The sequence below is a fragment of the Carassius carassius genome, chromosome 14, assembly GCF_963082965.1.
Source record: "Carassius carassius chromosome 14, fCarCar2.1, whole genome shotgun sequence".
Taxonomy (NCBI): Eukaryota; Metazoa; Chordata; class Actinopteri; order Cypriniformes; family Cyprinidae; genus Carassius; species Carassius carassius.
In genome coordinates this window covers 5,184,802-5,200,658 of record NC_081768.1, presented here as the reverse complement: position 1 = coordinate 5,200,658, position 15,857 = coordinate 5,184,802, and the positions used below count along the sequence as shown (strand labels likewise).

The 15,857-nt window shown below is 36.5% G+C and overlaps 1 protein-coding gene across 2 annotated transcripts in view; it reads left to right on the top strand.

The window, feature by feature from the left end:
* The window catches only part of LOC132156771 (cadherin-23-like), a 235,750-nt gene that overhangs the window by 153,072 nt on the left and 66,821 nt on the right, over positions 1-15,857 (top strand). For both annotated transcript variants that reach the window (XM_059565791.1, XM_059565790.1), the window contains exons 14-16: positions 12,389-12,453; positions 13,125-13,362; positions 15,641-15,746. In XM_059565791.1, coding sequence (XP_059421774.1) covers positions 12,389-12,453; positions 13,125-13,362; positions 15,641-15,746 — 409 coding nt within the window. The remainder of the gene's footprint in view (positions 1-12,388; positions 12,454-13,124; positions 13,363-15,640; positions 15,747-15,857) is intronic.

Genomic DNA, 15,857 nt, shown 5'->3' with positions numbered 1-15,857 from the left:
GCTGGAAGTAGCCATCAAAAGATATGTACACTGTAGTCATAAAGGGATGGACATAGTCAACAACAATACTTAAGTAGGCTGTGGTGTTTAAATGATGCTTAATTGATACTAAGGGGCCCAAAATGTGCCATGAAAATATCTCCCACATCATTACAACACCAGCACCAGCCTGAACCGTTGAAACAAGCCAGGATGGATCCATGCTTTCATGTTCTTTACGCCTAATTCTTACCCCACCATCTGAATGTCGCAGCAGAAATTGAGACTCATCAGACCAGGCAATGTTTTTCCAATCTTATTTTGTTCAATTTTGGTGAGCCTGTGTGAATTGTAGCCTCTGTTTCCTGTTCTTAGCTGACAGGAGAAGCATCCGATGTGGTCTTCTGCTGCCGTCGCCCACCTGCTTCAGAGTTCGAAATGTTGTGTGTTCAGAGATGGTATTCTGCATACCTTGCTTGTAACGAGTGGTTATTTGAGTTACTGTTGCCTTTCTATCATCTCAAACCAGTCTGCCCATTCTCCTCTGACCTCTGACATCAACAAGGCATTTTCAACCACACAAAAAAATCCCAGTAGATCAGCGGTTTTTGAAATACTCAGACCAGCACGTTTGGCACCAACAACCATTCCACGTTCAAGTCACTTAAATCCCCTTTCTTCCCCATTCTGATGCTCGTTTTGAACTTCAGCAAGTCGTCTTCACCACATTTGCTGCCATGTGATTAGCAATTTGTGTTATCAAGCAATTGAACAGGTGTACCTAATAAAGTGGCTGGTGAGTGCATATGTATATATATATATCTTTTTTTTTTTTTCCAGACAAACATTAAGCCGAGTGCTGGAGCAGATCGCTCTGTCAGAGCTGATTGTTCTTTAAATGCTGTTTTTAGTCTGTCTTTCAACTTATACTTTGCCCGGGAACCAGCCCAAAGAGATTATAGAGTCTGAGTAGCTGGATTGTGGGCTATGAGTGTGTGATAGTGTTTGTAAGACTTCTGGAGACACTTTCTTCCATAACAGTAGAGCTTATACTCCCAAAGATCATGTCACTCCACAAATCACTCTCTTTTGCATTGTGAAAGAGAAATACATGCTTTATAAAGATTAAGTATGCCATTTTTTATGCTAGTAGCACCACCAGTTTATTACAAATCAGCTACACCATTAGATTTAAAGGAGTGACTACCTGTTAATCTGAACCAAAGAGTTAAGGTTTGGCTAGTTAGCCTAGTTAGTTACTGGTAGATAGCATAACTATACTGTCTGGCTGTAAAATGCAACTTTCTCTTTCATTAATAGCTATTTGAAAGTAGCCATGTTTTGGGAGAATACTTTATTTGCAGTATAGTATGCAGTATAACATTTTCAGTATATTTTAGAAGGTATTTTTTAAAAGAGCCTCATTTACCTATTTTATATTAAACAGCTTTTACAAATATTAAATAATACATAGTATATTATTATTTTCCTGTCTTCTCTGTTTAAATTCACAGCTCATGATAGTCATTAGAAAAGTGTTTGTGCACATTCAAGTTGTTTGTGTTGATATATTTTTTGTGCTCCTATAGTAGCATTTTACAGGGACATATCCTTCACCATGTGTAGTATTTTATTTATTCTTTATTCTTTTCCCTGAGGTCCCTAAAAATACTCAGGGTGCATCAAAAAACAATTCAGTTTGTTCATGTTCACTCTCCAACCTCTAACCAACCTTTAGAATGACTTGTACCCTTTAGACCCTGCATGTAAATTAGAGCTTAGATCGGGCCCAACAAATCAAGCCCGACCCTACCCGAGCCCGAGCACGTTGTGTCCGAGCCCGGCCCGGCCCGACACGTTTACTGTAATTATGAGCCCGAGCCCGAGCCCGAGCCCGATTTAAACCCGACCATTTTTAATATGTGGGCCGTTATAACCAGGGGTGGCGGCAGATTTTTTTTTTTTTTTTTTTTTTTTTTACCGCAGGTGCTGCTGTGCTAGATCATTTAGGCTACGGGGGAGCTGCGCAGTTATATATATATATATATATATATATATATATATATATATATATATATATATATATATATATATATGCGTGCCACATTTAATGCACGAGACAAAGCCAACACATATGTTGTCACTCCCCACGACTAGTTTAAAATGTTTCCATACCTCCGATTTTCCTCCAAACTTGCACAAAGTTAATTCTCCTGTTTTAAATGTTTTTTCTTTGCTTCTTCAAGCTCCATGTTGCACTTATTCTACTGAATAGTACAGCACGCACAGCAGGCGAGACTGCGAGTGGACGAGACGCTGCGCATGACACGTGACGTGCTTTATCAAGGGCCCGACCCGACCCGGCCCGAGGACGGTGGCAGGAAATATCGGCCCGGCCCAGGCCCAGAGAATCTAAGCACTAATGTAAATGACCTCTGTTATGCTAAACTTTTCACATTTTAAAATGAGTTACTACACAGAGTTAGCTGTTTTCAAATGCTGGAATTCTTTGGAAAGATATGCAGAGCCATAGCTAATACATTGAGCACTGTTTAGCCACTTAGGCTATATGTCAAAAGTGCAAGAAAATACTTTTTCCTTCAAATTTCAATGACATGGTCCCTTTAACACTATTCCAGGCTATATCACTCCATAAATTTAGCCTCATTAACCCTTAACGATCACTTATTACCTGCTCATATTATCTGGATTGTGAATCCATGCTGTCTGTCTTTTTAACATCGTCATAAAAGCTCTTTTATTTCATTAAGTGAGTTTAGTGCTGTGATCCTGCACCACGGGCCTGTAAAATCAGCTGCAGACTCACGGCTCAATGGTGTGCCATTATTCAGCTAGCTGTTAAAGCAGGTCGGTTCTAACGCATTCACTGTGATGCAGTTAGTGTTAATTAGTGAGTAAGCAGTCATTTAGCATGGTGTTTCCCAGCTGTTTTTAACTAATGTACCCCAAAGCTTTGAGGAAATAGTTTTACTTGTGTGGATTTCAAATAGGTCACCTGTGAGGTTCCATTTCTGTTATGATGCTCACTAGAATTTTTAGGACAATATAATTTTTTGCACTAAAACAGTGTCTGCGTTTTAAAGCTGGTGTAAAATAAATGGTAAATGGACTGCATTTATATAGCGCTTTCAACAGACCACATGGCCATCCAAAGCGCTTTACAATTTTGCCTCACATTCACCCATTCACACACCGACTGCGGTGTCTGCCATTCAAGGCGCCATCCAGCTCGTCAGGAGCAGCTGGGGTTAGGTGTCTTGCTCAAGGACACCTGGTCAGGTGGAGCCGGGGATTGAACCACCAACCTTCCGGTTTGTAGACAACCTACATGAACCACTGAGCCACCGCCGCCCTGTGTAGTTTCACATCACATCTATTTGCTTGTATTTAAGCATTTTGTAGCAAAAAAATTTTTTGGATACTGATGCCAAAACTTTTGAACAGTAAATGTAATTTTGAGGTTTAAGAACAGGGTATTCACACCTGGAATAGCTAGTGTTTATACAGTTATGTCCATATATATTTGGACACTGAAAAATTTTTCATCATTTTGGCTCTGTATGCACCAGAATAGAAATAAAATGAAACAATCAAGATGAAATTGAAGTGCAGACCTTAAGCTTTAATTCAAGGGCTTGAACAAAACATAAAAAAATAAATAAAAAAAAAACATTTTAATACACAGTCCATCCATTTTGAGGGGCTCAAATGTAATTGGACAAATAAATATAATCGTAAATAAAATGCTCATGCTTGTGATGAGAATACCCTCAAATTAAAGCTTACTGTAAGACCATTATATACGGGGCGGGGAGGGATGGGTTAGTGGTCCGCAGGTCCGCATTGGCGACCAAAAAAAAAAAAAACGTTATATACATACTGTAAGTTCTGACAGCACATTTGCGTACCGACATGGTTGACAGCTGTTAATACACAATTACTATTTTAGATCACAAACTGTACTATATAAGTTATTTTCAACCTGAAAGCAAAAATCTAGTTTATCCCATGCTGTTTTCAAATCACAATACAAAACTGTGACATTCATTCACTGACACTTTAACCAGCAGCAGCGCTAAATCCGGAAGCACGTATACTTACTTGCCGGCAACCCGCCAAAATAAAAGCCTGCTGATTTTAAGTTTGAATATGATGAAAACGCTTTTATTTATTTATTTTTAGACGCTTTTATCCAAAGCTACTTTAAATTGGGAAATACATAAAGTGATTCTTCTTAAAGAGGCAAACAAAGAAAGTAGTAGTAAATATTAGCATTTTATTTTTACTATAAAAGTTTACTATAAAATAAATGTATTTGTATTTAATACTAGGACTGCCTTTTATTTTTTATAATATTAAAAAACTAAATAATGTGCAATAATATTATAACTATTATTAATTCATTTTTTATAGTTATATTTAATGGGTCATGCTATATGCAGTGTGAGGACCAAACCAAATCGGCTGAAAAAATTATAAGATTATAATTATAACTGTAAGTTGACTATGTTTTCATCAACAGCTAAAACAAATATTGTGCCTATGTCCAAATATACAGTATATAGACCTAACTGTATGTATGTATATTCAAAACACACAGTAAATCAATATTATAAATGAATTAAAATTCAAATAAATGAATTTAATGTGATATCACATTAATACAGTACATATAATATCACATTATATTCATTTATTTGAATGTGTGATTTGATTTATGTAGAACATTAGGTAAGGTTTTGTTTTTCAAAGCCAATTTTTAGTATTGTATTATATAATCTTATCAATTTGTTTTGTCTTATTACATAATGAGGATGTTTTTTATCACTTTTTTGAGCATAAATATTAGTTGTTTTTTTTCAAACAGCCATTTTTTTGCATTGTAGCACACAAAAGTCGTGCTTCACAAAACTTCATATACACAATCTATTGTGCATTTGATAAGGCATACACACACACACACACACACACACAGAGAGGAGACAGAGAGAGAGACGTTGTTTAATATTGATAGTGACGGCAGTGGTTATCATTATAAATATTCATAGTGATTTAGTTTGTATGTGTCTCATGAGATGAGGGCAGCTCATATCTGTTAAATTGCTTCTTTGTTTTCAGTCTCTCTTTAGGCTGGGGTTTGTTTGCATCTCTCCATGTCCTATTTATTATTTTCACTTGCATTTATACACACGCTTTTCCTTTAGCCATTATAGAACTAATGGATTTCTGTGCATTTGAGTGTGTATGTGTTTCCTGGTTCATGGTTTGAATCTGTGTATGTGTGTGTGTGTTAATGGGTCTATGTTTGTGTTTGTTCACTCACATCATTTCTCCTGAGGAGTTTTGTTAGTGTGTGTGTGTGTGTGTGTGTGTGTGTGTGTACATACTCATATTGACATTTGACTTAGAGACAGTTCACCCAAAAATAGTTACTTTGGGTTATAAAAGCATTATTTCTGCATTAATTATTCCGTGAAGTCTCATTTATGCATTACAAGAACGTTTGAGTTTGCTAAGTTGCTAAGCTAGTCATACTAATAAGCACACAAAAAAATCAGAGCACACACACATTTGATAATTAATTAGAGTGTGCTGTTTTAATTAATGCTTTCCAGTATTTGCAGTTCATTTATAATCAACATTTCTCTCAACTGATTTTGGCTTAGATACTGACCAAAATATTATCTTGAAAGCTTTGGAAAAGAGCCACTGGTTCAGCTCTGCCTGCTCAGTGCTGATTTTTAGTTTAGGCACCATAGTTTACTGTTATCTTTCACTTACTTGTAGTCTCACATAACCACATTGTTGTCTTGCTGGATTTAATCTGGTCCAGTTTGCAGTTTATTATCAACCCACGTAGAAACTGGAAAGGTGTGAATCACACACAGCACTAATACACTTACATTACAGTTAATGAAGAAGAGAAGAGGATCTGTACTTTTGACATAAATGGTCATATTTCTTTATCTAGGTTCTGTTCTCAATTTTCTCTCATTATTCTTTGCTTTGAGTCTTTTTTTTTTCTTTAATCATAAAAAAGAGGACAGTCGCTGATGATGGTCTGTCTATAAAGTATATCCGCTGGCTAAATACAGACCTCATATTCTTGTTGGCAAATCCTCCTCTCTCTCTCTCTATTCTGATGTAGTTTGGTTGTGTTGTTCCTGTCACACTCATTTTAATCCCTCTTTTTTGTTGTTGTTATGGCCAAATGTGAACGGAAAGCTGATCTATCTCTCTCTCTGTCCACACCACTTCTCTTTATTCTCCTCCCTTTCTTCTCTCTTGAAATCACTCTTTTACTTATTTTCTTATCATGGCCCTCCAGTTTGTTAAGACGTTCATCTTGCGTGTGCGTGTGTGTGTGTGCATGTTTATCTAATTGCTGTAATAGGTTTATTTAGTGAACAGTTGATAAGTCTCAGACATCGCCCTGAGGCAGCACTTGTCTTCCCTGTTGTGTGATGATTTTATTTTTACATTTAAATTCATTTCATTCTGTTAACATAAAAAAATTATACATTTCTATCTAATCACTTTATTTAAACCTCTAGCCTGTTATAGAAAGTGTATACATAGAATCATGATATACAAACTTTATGTTTACAGGTTTTATTGACACGGTTATTAGAATTAATATGACTTTGCCAAAAAGACAAAATGCTGAAAATTCTCTTTATGTTTGGCATGTTTTGATATGTTTGTAATGTATTTATGTCTCGTAGTCTTAAATAGTTTTTGTAGTTGCATATAGTTTACCATATACTAAATTATTTTAAAATAAATCTAATTACTACAGGCCAATATTACAAAAAAAATAAAATAATTTTTGTTGCTTAAAATTATGGTAAAGCACCATTTTATGAATGATTTATGAATCACCTTTCTTTTTTTGGACATGCCTATAAGAATTTTTAGTCCGATTGTAACTTGTGGAGACATTTTTCAGCTAATCTCAGTAGATTAATGAGGCCCTAAGGGTCTCAGAGGAGTGTAGGCCTCGATGTGTGTGTGTTTTGGCAGATCGCTCTGTTGGATTAATGTGTCACTAACAGCTTAGTCACAGATTCACTTTGACCACCGAGACTAATACTATCACACACACACTCATTTGAGTGTCCTAATAAGTCGAATCTACTCAAAACATTCGAGGAAACTTGTTCCAGCTAATGGTGTCTCTCAAAACTCGTCATTAAGTTCACCTAATGTGCTTTTTGGAAAGAGTGAACTTTATGATTAAACTAATTGCAAGTAGATTCAGCTCAGTGTTTCTGCTCAGTAGTTTGTGTTGATTGTTTCTAACTCATTGATTCTAAATTAACTTAATATGAACTAAATTAAAATCATCATATTAATTATATTGTGAAATATTTTGTAATTTAAAATATCTGTTTTCTATTTTAGTACTGTATATTTTAAAATGTAGTTTATTTGGATGATGGCAAGGCTGAATTTTCAGCAGACATTACTCCAGTCTTCAGTGTCACATGATCCTTCAGAAATCATTCTAATAGGCTGATTGGTGTTTAAGAAATTATTATCAGTGTTGAAAAAGCAGTTGCACTGCTTTATGTGTTGAGTTTTTTAAATCTGAGATTTCAAGTTAAAAAAACATTATTTGAAATTGATAAACACAATAAATGTCTTTACTGTAACTTTTGGTCAGTTTAATGCATCTGTCTCCAATAAAAGTATTTATGTATTAAAAACTAAGTACTTATGATCCCAAATTTTGTTAACGGCAATGTGTGTACACACACACACACACACACACACACACACACACACACACACACTAAAGGCCCTTCTACACCAACGATGATAGCTATGATAATAACACAGAGGAACAATATAGTTGAATCACTTTGAAAAAAAATTTTTTATTACTGTAAGCCAATCAGAATCCATCCAACCTTTAAGGAGCTTCACCATTCAAAGCAGCAGGTGATGCACATACTTATAATAACCAGAACAGTGTGGATACTTATAGTTATTTTAATTTTATTTGTAGCTGTGGTGTGGAGAGCCTTAAGACTTGCAATACATATCCAGATAATTAAAGCTACAGTAGAAGACTTTAAGGAAATTATTAAGTAAATATTACAGTTATTCCAAAATGAGACATTGTAGTTACTTTTGTTTTTATTTGTTTCTGTATTATGGTCATGGCACTAACTGTTGTTGGCTGTTTGGGTTTGAGTAAATGAAAAGAGGCCTTTTTTGTTTGTTTGTTCTGTGGATGGTCTCTTGTCTCATCTGTCACAGCTGGATCTCTATTGAGGGTCTCTTCTCACCCAGGTGTCACTTTCGCTTTCATTTACGCTGAGAGGTCTGACATGTGTCAGTCAGAGTCTTTTTTCAGGGTTTGGTCTAAATTATCAGTTCTGTCTTCAGGCTGCTCCTCTGCTCTTTTTATGAAGTTTAGTGTCTTTGTGTTTCTGTTGGGCTGCTGTCTGGAGATCCAGGTGTGTGTCTTTGGCCGACTGAGCAGAAAAGATGAGCAGGAAAAAGGGATGGAGTAGTGTGAGCGAGAGAGAGAGAGAGAGAGAGAGAGAGAGAGATACTATCACCTCTGCCGTCCTCTCTCCATTCTGATCCCTGTCCTTCTCACCTGACCTGCATTAAGTCTCCTGTCATCGTAGCGATGGTTGTCACACTAACACCCGGAGCCCAGGCACTGTCATCACTGCACTTATGGGCCTGTCAATCACACTGAGAGAGAGAGAGAGAGCGAGAGAGAGAGAGAGAGAGAGAGAGAGAGGGAGAGAGAGAGAGAGAGAAAGAGCGAGAGAGAGAGAGAGAGAGAGAGAGAGGGAGAGAGAGAGAGAGAGAGAGAGGGAGAGAGAGAGAGAGAGAGAGAGAGAGAGAGAGAGGTAAACAGAGAGAATTGTGAGGACAGAGCCTGAAGAAAAGGGGAGGATTTTGTTTGTGCAAAAGGGCATGAAGGAGCGATAGATAGGACAATGGACCTAGAAAATCACAATCTTTTATTTATTTTTTGCCTGCTGGTTTGATCTTTTGTTTATTTTCTAGTTTTATTTTTTTTTATCCTGATGTTTGTTATTTCATTTGTTCTTTTAATTGTTTATAAAGTCCATAAATGAGAGTCTTTTGTTTGTTTTCCTTTTTATTAATTTTGTTTAATTTTGTTTCTTTTTCTGTTTGTTCAGTTTATTCATTTTGTTCCTTTTTTTGTTCTTACTTTTGTTTGTTTTTGTCCATTCTCTATTTTGTTTTTTGTTTGTTTGTTTTTCTGTCAGTTGTTTATTTTTTGTTAGTTTGTAGAAAGCTGTATAAAGGAAGGGTACAGAGAAGACAAAATAAAGAAAGATTGACTTTGATTGTTTATTATTTTCTATCTTTTTTTTGCATGTCTGTTTTTCTTTGTCTTTTTTCTTTTATCAATTTTTATATTTTTTGTTCTTACCCTGCTTCTTTTGTCCATTTGTTTATTAATTCTCTTATTATTTCTGTAATTTTCCTTTCTTTTTTGTTAGATTTTTGTTTGTTTGCTTATTCTGTTATTGTTTGTGAAAGAAATTATTAAGGAGGCTAAAGAGAAGAAAAAGGCAAAAAGACTGAATTGTTGAATTGTTTTTGCCATTTCTGTATTTTTGTTTGATAATTATTTATTGTTTTTGTACATTTGTTCTTTGTTTGTTTGTTTGTTTCTTCCTTCTTTCCTTCCTTCCTTTCATTTATTCTTCTTGTTTGTTTCTTTTTTTCACAGATCACACTGATTGGCTGAATGCGTTCAGAAGTGTAAGCTCATTGGCTGTTTATTCAGTTATTGAGACGAAGGAAGTGAGCATTGCTGTCCATTGGTGTTCCACCCGTGTCACAGTAAAACTCTGGCAGCATTTCGTCTAATAAACTGTTTTGGCCGGTTGGCTGAATACACTATAGATTGGCATCAGGCGAGCACTGGTCATGATCCACACTCACAAACACACACAGAGGGTGAGGTCATCATCAGGGCAGAGTTGAATCATGGATTGTAATAGTGGCACTGACAGAAGCACAACTCAATGACCCTGTACACCAGCAGCACCACCAGTCAACTGAAACCCCATTACCAGAACCCAGCCGTGATTCATCACAGAATGCTCGCCAGAGAGAGAAATTAGACAACAAGCTCTTACATCATACGCTTACCTTGACATTAACATCAGCACCACTAAAAATTAAGTAAAACTGTAAAAGAACATCAAATTTGACATCCCATTTCAATGAGAATCAGTCTAAAATAATTTAATCAGAAGCACAGTCCATCACACTCTACAGGCACGAGCTCTGGGATTCACACACATCAAAAGGGATTTTGTCAAATGTGACAAACACCCAATATAGACTCCGCAGGCAGACTCCTGCAAAAATATTCCATCAGTGTAGCATGAAACACTATATTAGCTGAAGATAAGACTTAAGACTGTACATTTTTGGCAGAGCCTTGGATAAAAATGCAGCTTTATCAGATCATTATTGAAATGCATATAGAAAATTAAAACAACAAACAGAATTTACTAAATGAAAGAGCAAATTGGAATGAAGTCACACCCTTATCATTGATTAATAATTGGTCATTTTCATCCAATCTAAATCTGATTAACAGTCCTTAAACAATGTTTGTGTTTATTTATTTTTTTGTGAAACAAATTATACATTTGGATTTTGTTGTAATTTTGTAAAATATATATATATATATATATATATATATATATTATATATATATATATATATATATATATATATATATATATATATATATAAAATATTGTATTCTTATTTCAGCAAGCAGCTTCTGGTTATTTTAATAGAAAAAGTGTATTATTATTAATCTATACTATATATATATATATATATACTGTTTATACACGTGTACATTCGTATGTTCGATTTTGGTCATATCCATTAAATAGCCTATAATATTTTTATATTTGGATGGCTTGGTATTACTCTTGTTTTCCACTAATGTTTCTGATGGTTTTGGTATAACCTGTCTCACTTATTATGGCCTCATTATTTTTGGCCTTAAAGGTCACATAAAGAAAACAAACTATGGTTGGTCACTTTAAATGTCATCAGATGGTCTCTTCCTGTCTAAGCGGCCAGTTCTTGGCTGGATTAAGCTACAAATTGGACCAGACGTTGACTATTGGCAAAGTCTGTCTACATAAGGCTATTGAGAATGAGACTGTGTATGTATATAATTACAGCAAATAGCTGTGGAAAACTCTACAGATCAGTTTCAGTCCACCAAATCAAGCCCCAATAACAACTGTCTGATAACAGGCACCTGCACATCTGCTTTGATAGATTATCATTTCCAAAAAAGAAAACTAATTCTCTCTATATCAGGATCTAACAGATGTTACACTTGCCGTTTGTGTGCTTGTTAGAAGAGAAGTGTCACTTGTCATATTCTGTTTTTCTTTCACACACATTCGCAGCTGCGCTGTTGTTTCTGTGGTGACTTGTTTTTTCAACCTTTTGTATTAATTTGCATAAAGATACAAGTCAGGTTTGAATCTGTTTCCCTTCAGCACTGAAGAACTTTATTTCCACATGCACACCCTGACACAGACATTTTATGCTTTCTATGTGCTATTTACTTCACTGGGATATCTCTTCATGTTCCTGTGCTGTATTTATTGTCAAATGCAGTGTCACTTCGGGCATTTATGATGTTGACGAGTGCCAAATTCACCATCTGTCACTGTGGTTTCTGGAAACACTTAATTTTCCCACTTTCATTTATGCTCATTAGATTATCACATTGTTATCTTAGCGATGAGTTAAGTCAAACTTTTTTGTAATGAATTGTGAGTCAAGTCTCCAGTGCATGCACTTCTGTATAACATGTGGAGTTGCTGTCTTTATAGAGCACTCCAAATCATACAGACATCAACGTGGCTCACTGGGGTTTAAACAGCAGCAGAAATAAGGCTGAGCGAGTGTTGAGGTGTGGGTGAATATATCAGTGAGACCACTTATAAGTTTTCACTCATCTTGACTTTTTTCCCCTTTACTTTTATAAAGGCAGTTCTGACTATTTAAGAGATGAAGCAAAAGCTTGTGTTGTTTTGGGACAAAGAACAGGGCGGCCAGTTCATGCCAGCCCATCTGGTGTGAGGAGAGTTCTTCTCCTTATGGTCCTTCCTGAAGAGTGACTGTGCGCGTGTGTGCGTGTGTGTTTGTGTTCAGCGTTAATCGTGCAGAACAGAGTACTTTGTAGGGTAGGACAGGGGATGCTGACACCATCATCTCAATATTAAAACACTGAAACACACTCAAGGATACACAAACACACACATTCACATACACAATGACCAAGAGTATGTGTCTTGATGATGCTCATTGCTCCCTGTTTGTGTGTTTCTCTCTGCAGGCCACGGATAATGACATTGGCACGTTTGGAGTGGTTCGTTATTACTTCAGCGATGAGCCAGACCAGTGAGATTATCATTCATTAACATACTGTGACCTTTCACACTGATACAGCATCCTGTTTAATTCATTAATTTCCTCTGATTAATTTAATCCACATCTCTGTAGATTTGCATGCCTTTCTCTTCTGTTTCCATAAAATTGATTTCTTCAGTGGCTGTGTTTCAAATTAAATACTACCCCACTGTTTACTTCATGCTATCTATCTCTCTGTTTATCTGTCTTTCTGTCTGTCTGTCTGTCTGTCTGTCCTTCCATCCATCCATTTTAATGGAGTGTTTTCACTAGTCAGCTGTAAACCAGTTACCTCAGCTGAATATGTTTGTAGATTTGTGTTGGATTTTATCTTGGAAATATGAACATTTTATTTGTAAACCTTATAGTTTTTTGCTTAACCAGTAGTAGTACTGACAATGTAATGTAAACATGGCTGAAGACACGAAAAGTGGAGGAACAGAAAAACTAATTCAATTGAGTAATTTACGCTGGAACCGCTCCGATTGATTCGAATTCATGACTTCAATCATTCAGTTCAAGCAATTCACTAACAAAAGAAAAGATCAAAAGCACATTTAATTTTAGAATCGCTTGTAATGGTTTTAAAAGCAATGTATATCTCTTGCGAACAATTCATTGGTTAACAGTTACTCATTTCCATATATTAACTCCTCCCCCAGGTTCTCATTGGATGTTGAGACAGGTTGGGTGACTCTTCGAGACCGGTTGGATTATGAGCTCATGAGACGCTTTACTCTAACAATACTGGCCCGTGATGGAGGAGGGGAGGAGACTACAGGACGCCTTCGCATTAACGTGCTGGATGTAAACGACAATGCGCCAGTCTTCCAGAAGGAGGCGTATATGGGTTCTCTCTTGGAGAATGAACAGGCTCCACAACAAATAGTCCGAGCCCGGGTAAGTAATATAAAGTTTAGAAAAACAAGCTAGAATCAGGAAACACTGTAAACAACACATTTTAATTTTGTAGCTGATGTTTGTGGTGAAAAAAAAATATTATTCATGGGAAATGTTGGGCAGAGTCTAATTTTGTCCTTCAGGTAGAGATTGGATGGTAAAAAGTGGATGCTTTGAATCAGAATGGATGGGAAGGGTTGAAAATTTTTCGTTATTTGTGATGTCAGCTGAGTTGGAGAGTTTTTTTCAGAGAAAAACACATGCATTGAGCACAATCAGAACAAGAATGTGAAATGAGGACAGAGCCATTGAGTTGAATGTGAATGTTCTGATGTGTAATCGTGGGTCATTCACTCTGCTAGTGTTCAGTATATCTCAGTTAGTGTTTAATTCTCTCCGCATGTGGACACAGCAGCAATAATTCCAGCCGTCTGCTCTAATCTGTTCTGTGATTGACAGTTTGACAGCAGTTATCTGACCAGAAGGTGGCGATGTGTGTTGTTGTAGAGTTCTGCCAGTCTGTTTTTGTAATCCTTCTGTAGCGTCTGGACTTTTGATTTAACGAATCAGTTATTCATTAGATTAACAAATAATCACAGATCCCTCATCTAATAAACATACTGGGCACCAGCATGTCTGGGAATGACACAAGGACCCCTCAGACAGACCAGATAAACCTTTACGACCTAATGGCATGTTGAGAGTTCTCCCTCTCACTACATTTTCCAAAGGAAAGACACATAATGCACAGCAAAATGGACTTTTCTCTAATTAATTCATAGGAAAATCTTTTTTTAAATGAACACACATATACTTCAGGTCATTTTGAATGTTGTTACTCTTCTTGTATATTGTCTTTTGTATTGTATACTGTTTTATGCAGGCTTATGATAGAAATGTAATCGTTCATGTAATCTTACCTATATGCAATCTTATTACCATGTTTAGTATTTATGAATTTGTCTTCTGATGATCTAAACAAGAGTTTGTATTGGTACACAGGCAATATATAGTGCTCTAAGAATCTTAATTAATTTTGCATCAACACTCAATAGAGGTCCATATACAAATGACCATGCTTTCAGACAAAGAGACGTAAAACTCCCAAATATTTCCAACCTCCCGCTTGGAATTTCAGCCTTTCTCATCGGACAATCCCATCCTGAGGAGCGTGGATCTTCTCAGACCTTAGCAGGCTCACGCACAGTTGCACCCATGGTATTCTTCTTCTTCTAAGCCTTCTGCTAAATCTTCTGATTGCTGAGTGTGTGAAGAGCCTGAGCCGGTGTGGGCTTGCCCGGTGGGCTCCAACACATAGCCTTCAGTCTGCGGTTCTGTTAGATTCTGAGAAGATGAGGATGTGAGCTAGAACGCTTCTAAGGACACCCTAAGTTTGTGACAGTCCTCGTGCCTTGACTTTCATTTCACCAAAGATCCTAGGATCTCAGCTGATATCTCTTTTAGCTCTTTTTCACTTTCCACTGGGAAGAAGCTTCCGATCACCATCGAGTCAGAGCATCTTTGGCATTCATAAATTTTCAAACCCAGAAGAAGGTGATCGCTACTACTACACCACTGAACTTCCAAACCATCAAGACTTTCATCTGTGACTGCATCCCGACACACGTTCCAGGCTAAGGCAATGCAAGTATTGTACATTTAACTAAACGAAACAGAGGTTTAGTATAAGCTATAGACCCTGGTATAAATGGCGCTGATGGTTTTACTCAGGTGGTTAACTGACTCTTTTCTCTGGTTTTCCTAATGGTATCATCCATCAAATCTCATTTGCCCTTTCCCCTGTTTGAGTGTTTGTATGTATATTCATTTGTTTGTTAGACTAGTTTGTGTTAGTGTTTAGTTAATAAAACAATTATGCACAAATTAAATAAGTTTCTGATTCTGCCTTGCAGAATGTCAGTTGTTTTTCAAGGCAACATTTCTATTTTTTTATTATGTCTAATTTAAAGTTTTTTTTTAAACCTAATATTAAAATTGTATTTTATTTGATTTCAGCCTTTGATTAATGAAAACATTTTTTGTAGTTATAATATAGTTAACAATAACAACGTATACTGCTATAAAAACATTGCTCTGTTTGTTTAATTGCTAAATGTTAGCTTCAACCAAGCATGAGTCTGTAGACTGGCTTTCCTTGCTTTTGCCTACAATAACAGATGAGGGAAGGGACGTAGGAGTGTTTTGGAAACGTGTTTGGAAACAGTCATTACGATAATGATATAATGACCTTCTGTGTCTCTCTGTGTGTGTTTCTCAGGCGACGGATGAGGACTCTCCTCCCAATAACATCCTGACCTACTCCATCATCTATGCCTCTCAGTTCAGGTCATATTTCAGCATCAGTGTGGTGGAGGGCTACGCAGGTCTGTGTTCAAATCAAAGTCACCTAATATGATTTCACTGCTTGTTCGTTTTGGTGATGGGTTACATTATTCGTTCTCCATCGCTCAGGAATCGGATTTGGGTTTAACACC